This window comes from Nannochloropsis gaditana (genome assembly GCF_000240725.1).
Source record: "Nannochloropsis gaditana CCMP526 unplaced genomic scaffold scaffold809, whole genome shotgun sequence".
Classification (NCBI taxonomy): Eukaryota; class Eustigmatophyceae; order Eustigmatales; family Monodopsidaceae; genus Microchloropsis; species Microchloropsis gaditana.
The window spans coordinates 1-12,511 of NW_005803144.1; the positions used below are offsets into that span (position 1 = coordinate 1).

General features: G+C 56.0%; 5 protein-coding genes across 5 annotated transcripts; all 5 read left to right on the forward strand.

The window, feature by feature from the left end:
• Positions 1-176: 176 nt before the first annotated feature.
• On the forward strand, positions 177-2,585 carry NGA_0474200 (peptidase s9 prolyl oligopeptidase; the record flags this gene model as incomplete). The annotated part of the gene is made up of 2 exons (XM_005853614.1): positions 177-1,749; positions 1,858-2,585. The coding sequence occupies 2 exons, from the start codon at positions 177-179 to the stop codon at positions 2,583-2,585; spliced, it is 2,301 nt and encodes a 766-aa protein (XP_005853676.1).
• Positions 2,586-3,594: 1,009 nt separating this feature from the next.
• Positions 3,595-5,307, forward strand: NGA_0474300 (mitogen-activated protein kinase; the record flags this gene model as incomplete). Its single annotated transcript, XM_005853615.1, has 5 exons — positions 3,595-3,769; positions 3,971-4,060; positions 4,248-4,484; positions 4,634-4,961; positions 5,046-5,307. Exons 1-5 carry the CDS (start codon positions 3,661-3,663, stop codon positions 5,305-5,307), a joined length of 1,026 nt encoding a protein of 341 aa, XP_005853677.1. The 5' UTR covers positions 3,595-3,660.
• A 1,812-nt stretch (positions 5,308-7,119) lies between these two features.
• Positions 7,120-7,488, forward strand: NGA_0474500 (major facilitator superfamily mfs 1; the record flags this gene model as incomplete). Its single annotated transcript, XM_005853617.1, has 1 exon — positions 7,120-7,488. One exon carries the CDS (start codon positions 7,120-7,122, stop codon positions 7,486-7,488), a length of 369 nt encoding a protein of 122 aa, XP_005853679.1.
• A 550-nt stretch (positions 7,489-8,038) lies between these two features.
• NGA_0474400 (uncharacterized protein) lies at positions 8,039-10,278 on the forward strand (the record flags this gene model as incomplete). The annotated part of the gene is given in 5 exon segments (XM_005853616.1): positions 8,039-8,070; positions 8,659-9,212; positions 9,378-9,799; positions 9,915-10,261; positions 10,272-10,278. The coding sequence occupies 5 exon segments, from the start codon at positions 8,039-8,041 to the stop codon at positions 10,276-10,278; spliced, it is 1,362 nt and encodes a 453-aa protein (XP_005853678.1).
• Positions 10,279-11,496: 1,218 nt separating this feature from the next.
• NGA_0474600 (uncharacterized protein) lies at positions 11,497-11,904 on the forward strand (the record flags this gene model as incomplete). Its single annotated transcript, XM_005853618.1, has 2 exons — positions 11,497-11,749; positions 11,849-11,904. Coding segments are annotated over exons 1-2 (108 nt in total), but the record flags the coding sequence as incomplete, so codon positions are not given.
• Between the last annotated feature and the right edge of the window lie 607 nt (positions 11,905-12,511).

A 12,511-nucleotide genomic window follows, 5' to 3' on the forward strand; every position in this document is an offset into this window, starting at 1 on the left:
CGCCCCTCCCAGCCATCTACGTGTGCGGTGGTAACGTCTTCCGCCTCCTCCGTGAGCTCCGCCGCCGCAACCTCCTCCAACCCCTCCAGGACGCCGTCCTTTCCCACCGCGTGCCCTACGTCGGCATCTCGGCGGGCACCGTCCTAGCCTGTCCCACCGTGTGCACCAGCAACGACATGCCCGTGGTGGACCCCGGCGACTACTCGACCTCCGCCGGCTCCTCCCTTCAGGCCTTGGGCCTCGTGAAATTTCAGATCAATGCCCATTATTACGGCGGTGAATTTTACAGCCGGGAGCCAGGGACCGGCGCGTACGAGGCGCACGCCGGGATGCGTCGGGAGGAACGGATTCAAGAGTTTCTAGAAGAAACGAGCGAGGCGGCGCCGGTTCCAGTCTTGGGTCTCCCCGAAGGTTACCTCCTTCGATGCGAAGGCGAGAAAATCGGGGTCCGTGGAGGTCCCAGTACCCGCGGCAGTGCCGTCACCATCTTCAAGAAAGACCAATCCCCCCTGGAGGTGGAAGGGTTGCCGACGGAGGACATCGCAGCTTTGGTCTGGGGACAAGCCAAGCCGTCCACTCGGACGCCGGGAGGGATGGTGCCACTCCATGTCCTGTTCGGAAACCCGGTCAGGAGCCAAGCGCGGCTCTCCCCCGACGGTATCTACCTGTCGTTCTTGGCCCCCGACCCCACCACGGACGTGTTGAATGTCTGGGTAGTCGAGCGTGCAGCAGGAGTCGTGTCCCGCACGGCCCGCATGGTCACCTCCGACCACAACCGGGGCATACGCCAGCATTTTTGGGCGGAAAATTCCCGGGAAATTTTATATTTGCAGGACGTGGGTGGCGACGAAAATTGGCATCTATTTTCGGTCCCTCTCTCGCCGGGGGAAGCCGCCGACGCCCGCTCGGGCCGTGTGCCGGTGCGGGATTTGACCCCATTTGAGGGGGTACGGGCGGAGAATGTGAGGCGAAGCCCGCGCCACCCCGATGAATTGCTGGTTGGTTTGAATTTGCGATCCCGCGTCGTCTTTGACGTGTATCGGGTGTCGCTGGCCACTGGGTCCTGCGTCCTTGATACGGAAAATCCTGGGGACGTGCTGGCCTGGTACACCGATAAGGATTTCGAGGTGCGCGGTGCCTTTGCCGCCGACGCCGCCGAGGGGGGACGCCGGCTGCGGGTCCGGGACAAGGGGAAAGCGGCCTGGCGGGAGATTCTTGCCTGGGATTTCGAGGAGACGAGTGAGGTCGTTGGGTTCAACCCCGACGGCGACGGGATCTACATCTTGACGTCCGTCGGATCGGATACCACTCGTTTGGTCGAAATCGACTGCGCGGATGGGCAGGAGCGCCGGACCTGGTTGCATGACCCTCGGTGCGATGTGGGTCAAGTCCTGATCAACAAGGAGACATTGGCACTGGAGGCGGCGGAGCTCAATTATTTGACGCGGGAGTGGCGGTGCTTGGAAGAAGGGGAACAAAGCGCAGGGACGCGGTCGGTGGCCCGAGATTTTGCGGCCATCGAGGCAGCCGTGCGCCGACAAGCGGGGGGACGGCGGGATTTCCGAGTCGTTTCCCGGGCGCACAAGGATGCTCTCTGGGTCGTGGCGGTCTCGGGCGACACCGTGCCCACCGAATTTTTCCTGTACTACCGCGCCACCCAGGCCTTGGATTTATTGTTCGTGGACCGGCCCCAGCTGCTGGAATATTCGCTCGGGCGCATGCAACCCCTGGTCATCTCTGCGTCGGATGGTGAAGAATTGGTCTCTTACCTGACCCTCCCCCCCGCCCTCCCCCCCTGGACCCCGGGAGCGGAGTCTCCTCCCCTTCATCTGCCCCTGGTGCTCCTCGTCCACGGAGGGCCATGGGCCCGGGACTCGTGGGGATTCAGCCCCGTTGTCCAGTTGCTTGCCAGCAGGGGCTATGCCGTCCTTCAAGTCAATTACCGGGGCAGTGCCGGCTTTGGCAAGAGCTTTGTGAACAAGGGCAATGGGGAGTGGGGGATTGGAAGCATGCAACGCGACTTGACGGAGAGCGTCCGGTGGGCGGTGCAGGCAGGGGTGGCGGACCCGGCGCGCGTCGCCATCATGGGCGGGAGCTACGGTGGGTATGCGACCTTGGCCGGTTTATGTTTCACGCCGGAATTGTACAAATGCGGCGTGGATATTGTCGGGCCGGCGCATTTAAAGACCCTTTTCGGCAGCATTCCGCCGTACTGGGCCCCGATGAAACGACAACTGGTCAAACGCGTGGGCAACGTGGAGGAGGAAGAGGTATTCAACCGGAAGATTTCCCCGGTCTATCACGCCAAACGCATCCGCGCCCCTTTGATGATAGTCCAAGGGGCCAACGATCCCAGGGTCAAGAAAGCCGAATCGGATCAAATGGTGGCCAGTATGCGAGCGGAGGGGTTGGAAGTTGTTTATCTAGTTTACCCGGATGAAGGTCATGGCCTGGTGCGCCCCCCGAACAAGATGGACATGTACCATCGGATTGAGGCCTTTTTGAAGAAGCACTTGGGGGGGAAAATGTTTGCAAGTCGGGAGGACAAAGCACTTTTTGACGGCACGTCCGCCCTGATTGAGTAAGACAAGCATTTGACAGGGTATAGAAAGGAAAAATGGACGTATAGGAAAGGAATGAATTGATAAGCCAATAAGTTCAAAATTTATAAATTTTAGAACTATCATCTAGAGAAGCTGTATAGTCCGATTATATGGCATCTCTGCTGCTTGATAAATTGTTATGGGCAGATGGACCAAAACAAATCTTGCTCCCGTTGTTCACATATGAGTATGTCTCCGCGTTTCATTCAAAAGAGACAGATAATGGCTTTGCTCTTAGCCCCGCGCTACCCCCCTTCCCCGCTTGTTCCGGTTCAAAAAAGGGATGACTCGTATCTCAAAGTAATTTTGTGCGGGCCTCTCATTGTACGTCCTACCACAAATTAGATGCATGTGATTTTGTGATATAAGAAGACCAGCACGCGCGTGACGTTTGGTGTTGTCTCGTACCGTGGGCAGGCGGAATAACCTCCCCCCTACTACTGAATTAAACGGCGCATGCGTGTGCGGTTTCGGATTTTTTAATGTATTCATTTACTGTCATCTTGCGCCCATTCCGGTCGAAGGAGGAAAGAAATGTATGTGAAAGGAATATCGAGACTCATTGTGTCGTTCGTGGTAGCCACTGTTGTACGAGGTGACAGTTGGTTGTTCCTCCATCGGTCATCGGACTTGCAAAACCTCCCGCCCGGCGCTACTTCTTCCCTGCCTTCTGCTTGTTATTTTTTGAATTGTCGTCTTTCGACCTTTGTACTCCAGTTCGACCAAGAGGCACAGTGTACTGTGAGTGCAAGTGTAAAGCATTTGCTTTGTGATCATGGCCCGGTATCATCACCCCATGCCTCAGACTAAACGGGTTTCGATTGCGTACCCGGCAAACTTTAGTGCATGTCCCGATTGCAGGCGCCTACCTCCAATAAGGAGGAGATGGAAATACAAGCGAAAAAAGCTCTATTACCATACGGTGGTTTACGTGAGCCTTTAAACAGTAGAGTCGGCTGATTTTCACCTCGGCCTTTCTTCCTGCACTGCCCAGCAGTCTCTCTGCTCCACGGCACTCAGAAGACCTTCCTCAAGGCTCAGCATTTTCGGGGCCACTATGGCCCCTATCCACCAAGCATCACGCGTTCCACCGCCTTCGTTACCCACTAAAGTCCGCCGTAAGCTTGTTGGCCACCGCGGCCCTATCTACACAATCCGGTTCAATGGTAAGGCGGCTTCCATGTGTTTTTCCCTTTCACGCCACAAGGAGATATTGGAGCGATGGGAAGAGGGCATGGAGGAGTGCGCACGATAAGATCCTGCTTCTGATCCGATAAAGGCCGGTCGTGCGGGGTTTTAAACGCCCGTGTTGTTTCCTCTACGAGGAAGCCGTCTTGAAATGCTCATGGCCTTCTCCCTTCTGCCAGAAAAAGGCACCTATTGTATGACTGGAGGGCAGGACAAAAGCATCAAGCTCTGGAACCCCTTTCGCCCCAGCGCCGACGCCAACAAAGCAGGTGGAGAGCCCTTTCCCTACTTGGAAGGACAGCTCCCCAGCCCCTCCCTTGATGCCCTCCCTCCCGTCCTCCCTCCCTTCTTTCCCTCCCTCCTTCTTTCCCTCCCTCCTTCTCTCTTTCCCTCCTTCTTACCCTCCCTCTTCTTGATACCAACACTCCCTCCCTCCCTCCCCGCAAACCACTTCAGGAGAAGCCATGCTCGTCCAGACCTTCACGGGCCCCCACGGCTACGAAATCCGCGATGTGGCGATAACCACCGACAATGCCCGGTTCGCCTCGTGCGGGGGCGACACCGCCTTTTACCTGTGGGACGTGGCTACGGCTCGGGTCGTAAAGAAATTCAGTGGACACGCGCACATGATCAACAGCGTAGCGTTCAACGCGGAGGGTACCGTCGTCCTGAGCGGGTCCTATGATCGGACAGGTAGTGCCTGGATTCCATATCCTTGTCAAACCCCCCCAAAAAATAAATTTTATGATAGGATTCGACCTCAGACGAGACGAGTACAGCTGATGAGTGGGTAGTGATTTTTAACTCACAGATTATATCGCTCCATCCGGGTGCTCGTACAGTCAAAATCTGGGACCTGCGAAGCAATAATCGAGACCCCATTCAGACGTTGGACGACTTCAAGGACAGCGTGACGCGTGTGATGGTTTTGGAAGAGGGGGGTAGGGCGGGGAAGGGGGCGGGAGGGAAGGAGGTGCTGGCCACTTCTGTGGATGGGTGTCTGCGCACGTATGATATACGGAAAGGGGTGATGTGGATGGACGATTGCAAGGAGCCCCTATCTTCGGTGACCGTTTCCGGGGACGGACAATGCGTGCTGATGAACGGTTTGGACGGTGTCGTCCGTTTGTTGGAGAGAAGCACGGGCGAGATGCTGAACAATTATCAAGGGTACGATTGTTGGCAGGAGGCATCTGGGAAGGTAGTGGCGATAGCTAATCCACCTTTCACTTCCATCCTCCCTACACACGTCAGACACACCCACCAGGCCTACCCCATTGAATCGTGCTTCGACAATACGGACGCTTTTGTGCTGTCAGGCTCGGAGGACGGCTCTCTCTATGTATGGGATTTGGTAGAGGGAGGGAGCGAGGGAGGGAAAGAGGGGAAGCCGGTCGCTGTCCTGAAAGAGCACAAACGGGCCTTAGGTTCCATGTCTTTCCACCCGTCCGAAGCTGTCCTTGTCACAGCAGGATACGATGGTGTAGGCTGCTGTTGGTTCAGGGAGACGCGATGAAGTGTGGGGAGGGAAGCCGGGTGAGGAAAGATGTCTCGCACAACAAGTAAAGCAATGATGCGTGTAAATATTTAATCGCTTGAAAGCAAAAGTAACAGTTGTTGAAATTTTAAAGCCATAATTGAAATTGTGTGCCTGTAATGAAGATGCAGCACTGGTAAATGACATTGCGACTTGAGTATTCAGGTTGTAGCGTATGTGGTGAGGGGAGGAGGTTAAACCATGTTAACTCGGGCATCGTTTCCTCCTTGGTCGCGTCCACAGATTAGTTCGCAAGGGACAACAGTTTGAAAATTGGTTTTCATGGTAATGTCCAGTCATGTGCGAGAGATTCGTCCCCTTGTCCGATTCCTCTTTCAAAGTCGAAGCTTCCTGCTTTTACTTTCCACGTTTCCTCCCTCTTGTTCGCCGACGGTCAGGGGCAGGTCGCTGAGCGTCGGCGGGCGGGACCTACATGCATGACATCACACGCCTTTGCGCCGTGGCTAGAAATGCGCAAACTTGATAGGAGAGAATGGAGGGCACCAATGGTATGGCAAGGTGCTCATGGTAGGATTGGATGTGTTCCGTTTGGTTGCGGATGTGCGTCTTTTTTTGTGGGTCGAGCCCTCACCGGGGTTGGACCTCGTTTTTGGCTTCCCACAGAAAGTGCTTCACACAACCCATCATTCTACCCCCTCAACAACAGCTCCAGTCATGAAAATCTCGTCCCTCTTTGTCTTTGCTGCCACTGTCCTGTCGGGCACCGTTTCCGCGTCCGTGGCCGGTTCAAAGGCCTCTGCCCACTGCCTTCCTACCGGCACTGAAAACGAGCTCCTCACAAGGCATCGGGGAGGTTTCAAACTTCCCTCCAAAGCCACAACCGCCGTGTCCCCGCCGGTCAAAAAGCCAACGGACGTGAAAAAAACCACCAAAAACGCCAAATCCATCGAGTGGGGCGGGGTCTCCACGGTATTGGGCGGGGCGTTGGCCCACCTGGCCCTTGGCACTCTTTATTGTTGGGGAAACTTTCAATCCTACGTGCCGAAGCATCTGCTCTTCTTCGACGGGACCGTCAAATCGGGACAACCAGATGCTGCCCTGGTCTTCCCCTTGACCATCACCGCGCAAGTTTTGGGGCTGCCCTTGGGCCCAATTTTTCAAAAAAGAATCGGGGAACGGAACGCCTTGCTACTTGGCTGTCTTCTGATGGCCACGGGAGTGTTTTTGTCCTCCTTCGCGACGAGCTTGTCCATGTTCATGCTTTTCTACTCCCTTTTTTTCGGCGTTGGTGTGGGCATTGCCTACACGGCGCCCATCGTGGCGGGCTGGAAATGGTTTCCTGACAACAAAGGCTTGGTCTCCGGCGCTGTCTTGACCGGCTTCGGCGCCGGTGGATTCTTTTTCAACCTCCTCGGTACCAAAATCATCAACCCACTCAATGAAAAACCCATCAAAGGGGCCTTCTCGCCCGCCCTGACCGCGGGTTTCGCGCCCCTCTTGAGGAAGTTGGCAGGATGCTACGTTGCCTTGGCTGTGTTGGGTTCCCTCTTGGTTTCCGCCCCCAAGAGCCCAGCCATCCAAGCAGGAAAGAGCAAGGCCAAGCAAGCTGTCATTGGACCGGACTACACCCCTGGACAAGCCCTGACGTCCCTTCAATTCTGGTGGATTTGGGCGATTATTTTGTTGATGTCGAGCGGTTCCCTGGCAACGGCAGGGGTCAATAAGGCCTTTGGGCTGACTTTTCCTGAGCTTCGCTCCGATTCGTTCCTGTCCATGGTCTTGGCGCTGTCTGCTTTGTTCAATGGAGGGGGTCGGCTTTTTTGGGGCAGTATGTCGGACAAATTCGGGTTCAAACACGCTTTCATCGCCATGGCTACCGTTCAGGCCGTCACCCTCGCGCTCTACGACAAATTGGCTTCCTCAAAGTTGACCTTCGCCCTGGGCACCATGTCAGTTTACTTTACCTTAGGCGGGGTCTTTGCCATGTTCCCGCCCGCAGTGCAAAAGCGTTTTGGGGCGCGCAACGGGGTGACCATCTACTCCTACCTCTTCACGGCCTTTGCCTTGGCCTCGGTCGGCGGCAGCATCCTGGCCAAGCGTTTGGTGGCCTACTTTGGCGGGTATGAAAACGTCTTTAAGATATTCAGTGCATCCTCTGTGGGTGCCTTGGGGCTTGCGGCATTGTTGCCGGAGGTTTAGAGGGATGGGCGTGGAGAGGGGGCGGATGGAAGAGGAAGAACCTTCCCCTCGAGCAAGCGTCTTTGTGTGGGATTGGAATGATGCATATCGAGGGCAGCTGTACGCTGGTGAGGACGGAAACAGAAAGCCCTTTCAAGCGCAGCGGAGGTGTTGGGTTACCTTTATGTTTTGGTGAGCGCTATCGTCACTCAGTTGACGAAAAGTGTATGTCGAGACCGAGGAGTTGTGTGTGAGCCACTCAATAAGTCTTGGGAGATTTTAACTATTCGCTGAGTCAGTACGGTTGGTATTTTAGTGGCCTTTCTTCCATGGTTTTTGCTCAGTACTTCGCAGTGATTTTATCTTGTACGGGTGACGGGGGGGTACGTCACGCCAACGTGCATCTATCCATTCCACTCAAAGAACAAGCCCCAAAACGCTTTTATACATGGCTCCCGTACAAAAAAAGTCTTTTCCTGAAACATCGCTGCGTCACTACCTGTGCACGGGGCGCCGCGAAGGCGTTGGATTCGGCTTGTGTGTGCCTTGTAAAAACGCGACTTACGCAAGGATGCCGCCGTCGCCACCGCCCTTCTCGCCTGGGTGGGAACATCCCTCCCGCCCGCACGATAAATTGCACCAAGAATGGAAAGAGTGCACGCCCAATTCCCGCGATAGAAGCAACACATTGATGCCATTCGTTTCGTTGCCCTCCAATTCCCCTGTACAGGTTGCTTCTGGTGTCTCTGGCTTGTGCTTCCCTCCGGCCTAAACCTTTTGGAGGAGGGAGGCTGCATTATAATTTGACCGTTCCCGTCTAAAACTCCTGCGAACGGTACTCATCAAGTCTCTACTTTGGTATATGTGTTAAAAAATACTGCACATGAAGCCCTCCTCCCCGCCAAATCAACGCATGAGGATAGAAACCGGCCTCGGTACCCCTGACAGGGAGCACGGAGGGAGTGGCATCGTGGGCGCTTGGCCGTGGTAGGTAGGCTCTATCACCGTCTCATACGGCAGGGAGGAAATATAAAGGGGCATTTTTGAAACGTGGAGATACCCCCACGATACTTTTATTGAAATGCATGCCGCGTGACGCCTTATTTAGCCCCCAAAAGACGTGGAAGGTCTCGTTTTCCTCCTCGTCAACAACAATGCCTCTCCTCACCTTGTCTTCCTTGCCCATCCCAGCGGCCTTGGCATACGTAAATCCCTTCTGCTCTTCACCGGCGTTCTTCTCATCTCCGCCGTCTTTATCCTCAACTCAACGCCCCCTTCCCTCCCTCTTCTCCGGCCGCCTCCTCCTCCTCCTGTCGATACCTCCCTCTACACAAACTTCACGACCGCGCTCATCCTCCCGGAGCCCCACGAAGACTGGGTTTCCTTCGAAAGATCCGCGGCCCCACGCTTTTTCACGCACCAGGAACTTTACACTCTTCCCCCTCCCCCGTCCTCGCCGTCCTCCTCCCTCCCCGCCTCTTCCTGCGTCGACAGCGGACTCCCTTCCCATTGTTGTCTCGGAGCTTTCTCTCTGGCCGGTCTCATGGTGTGGGACAGCATCGCGTGCGCCAACGCCAATTTTCTCAGTTATCAACTCCCCCATACCTCGCCCTCCCTCCCGTCCTCGACCTCCCCCGGCGCCTCGGGGTTGGGAAGGTACCGGGACATGGGTGATGTGTTGGGAGGGCTGGGAAACCGGACGTTGACCATATGGGGCGATTCGGTGGCGAGTCAACATGCGCACGGTGAGAGGGAGGGACGACGAAGGGAGGGAGGGAGGGAGGAAGGAAGGGAGGGAGGGAGGAATAAGGGACCCGGGAGGGAGCGGAGACGGAAAGATACCCCTGGAAGGTCAACCAGGCCTGACGTATTTTCAAACCATACTGCCAACGGTTTTTAACAATTTACAGCCATGGAATGTTCGTGGCTTCGGTCGGGGAAGGCGGAGACGGTCCGTTACGAGAAACTTGATTTCAATCGGATCTTCAAGAAGAAGGAGGAAGGGGGCGGTTTCAATCGCGCAGGAACGTATGGCACGAACGCCCTGTACACGTGGCAAACGCGCCTGCGGGCACGCGGAGGAAGCGAGGGGGAGGGAGGAAAGGAGGTGGAGGAAAAAGGAGTAGAGGGGACGATGAAGCTGTACCTGACGTACCGGCCGTTGTTGAACGAGAGCGCGGGCCTGTTGGCAGAGGCAGACGTGCTAGTCGTCAACTTCGGCCTCCATTACCTCATTGATAAACGGGAGGAATACAAGCTGGAAATGAGGGAGATGCTGCGGGCCCTGGCGCCTTTTGGGAGGAACGAGCAGAAGCGATTGATTTGGAGGGAGGTAAGGAAGGTGACGCCCGGGAGGCTCTCATGAATCTTGGCTTGAATCGGAGATTCACCGCTGTGGGCGCGTGCTCATCCTTCATTTATCTTCCCCCTGCATCTCCTCCCGACAGACGTCAGCCCAGCACCACTTCAACGAGGGCGGGGAGTTTCCGTTGACCATCGACCCGGAACGTTTCGGGGTTTCGCGGAAAGATTACGTGGCGACCATGAACCGGTGTTTTCCCATTCACTTTGGGCCGTACATCCACCCCCAGTGGCGGGATAAGCTCCTCTTGGCCTTGGCAGCGGAGGAAGGGTGGGAAGTGAGGTTCCTGGACGGGTACGACGGAAGGGGGGGCGATGAGTTTGGAAGGGAGGAGGAGGGAGGAGGGATGGCGGAGCCGCGGGGGCCTCGACGAGGGCAAGGGAGGGGCCAGGGATGCGGTGAGAAGGAAGGTTCGGGCGTGGAGGATGTGAGGTATGTGGAGGGTATGAGGATGGGAGGAGGTAGGGGTGGAGGAAGGGAGGGAGGAAGGGAGGGAGGAAGGGAGGGGGGGAGGAAGCCGGTCTTGTACTGGCTGCCATTTTATCGCCTGACGAGCGAGCGACTGGATCTGCACCCATACAATGAGTGGAAAGGTAAGTACGACTGCACGCATTACTGCTACACTCCCTTTTTGTGGGATCCTTTAGTGGAAGGGCTGGCGGAGGCGGTGGAGGAGGAAGGAAGGGGGGGATGTGATGGGAAAGTGTGAGGTGCGAGGGAGCTGTCCTTCAGTCCATTGGCAACAAGCAGGGATGGCATGGGATGAAATGAATGAGGGAGGAAGAGGAGGGGGATAGCATTTGGGAAGGTCATGTACATGAAAGAGGAGGAGGAGGATGGGCGAATAGTCATCAAAGTCCCCGAAAAGCATCTAATTGAACAAATCGGACGCAGAAAAAGGGCACATGCCCCTAGTCGCCGTATATTTCCCTCTAAGTGTTGAAAAATGGCTTCACGTTTTAAAATTAAATGTAATAATACTCCGAGGCAGGACCCCTTTTCCTCAAGCAGATTTCAATGGAAAAAATGGCGGCCATACGTACTTTTGACTCAAGAGCAAGCAATTGGTACGTATTATGTCGGCGGGCAAAACCGTCCCCATCGATACACGTCCAAGCTGTTCAGAAAGCGACACACATCAAAGATGTTCAGGAATGACAGGCACTTCTAATCCCTCGAGCCTAAGGATGTTAAAAAAGGCGTTCGTGTATGGAAACCCCCAGGCATCCCCTCCTCACCAATTTCGTTCGAACCCATTGAAAACCACTCTGCAGCAAGGCACTGCGTGTTGCGCCCATCCTTTTGTATCTCCCTTCCTTCGTATGAACACAGTTCCTGTCCCTCTCCGCCTTGAGTCTCCACGCGGGACGTGTGGCCATGCGAGAGGCAAGAAACACGCTAAAGGACGACAGACAAAACGCTCGATTTTTGCACCAAGGCCATTGCATCCTCTCCACCGTGAATGCACGTCCTCAAAACTTCGCCCCGTGTCGTGTCACGCCCCCAGCAAAAAGTTTCGTCAGAAGAAGATCGCAGCCATCGCCGTACGTCTCTCCCTCCATGCGTCACCTCAACGGGTTTGGGCGACGCGAATTAAAAAAAAAATGTTCTCCTTCATTCCCATGCACCCTCCAATCCTAACCGCAGAGGCCTGTCGACGAAGCCTGTGGGGTGTCTGGCCGCAGCTGAAAGCAAATTGGGCGAGGACACCGGGGTGAGACGGACATTGAGTCGAAGCGGGAGTTTAAGCTCAGGTCGTGTCTCTGGTGGGAAGGCGGGCTTCTCCTCCTTGTGCCGTTCCGGGAGAAAAGAAGGCCAAATTCGGCTTCCGTCTGCCCACAAGCTGCAAGACCAGTGAGATTGTTACCATGCAAGTGCTTTTGCGGTTGGAGCATAGCGTGGAATTTTTCTGGGCTGTTGGTAAGTCGTTTCCCCCTGGTTTTTCCTCCCTGCCCTCAAGCAGATCTCACCGGCGAGCTCCCATCCCACGCTGCATTTCCTCCCCCAAACCACCCACAGTTGCCGGAATCATCATTAGCACCTGGATCCGGTACACGGTGCTGCAAGGGCTGTCGATTGAGGCCTTACATTTCATCCTTCGTCTGTCCCTGACGTTAACCGTCGCCATGGCCTTCGTTCCTCTTTTCAAGCTTCCCTCCTCCTCCTCCTCCTCCTCCTCCTCCTCCTCGTCGTCCTCGTCCCCTCCCTCCCACCTTCCTCCTGCCTCCTCATCCTCGACCACATTGTCGGCCACCGCACCGTCCTCTGTCTCCTCCACCTCCGTGTTAAATTTCCGATCCCCGCCACGGTCGACCAACAGGTCCAAGGCCATAGAATCAGCCGACGCCGCAGCCACTCCCAACTTTGCCCACCCACCATCCTCTCTGCTTACCGGCACCTCCCTCCTCCAACCCTCCTCCTCCCCGCCGCCCCCGTCGCAACCTCCTTCCCTCCCCCTCCTCCCGTCGGATGCGGTCCCTCGGAGGCATACCCGCCCTGCGCATTCAGACACGCATGCCTGGCGGGCCCGTGAAGGCATCGATACCCTCCTTCTCCGTCCCAATCGCACCTTGGAGACGGTTCGGACTTACTACCCGCACTGCCTGCACGGGCGGGGCAGAGGGGGGGAGGTGCTGCTCTGGGAGCTGGCGGGGCGCATGGATATGACGGGGATGAAAATGG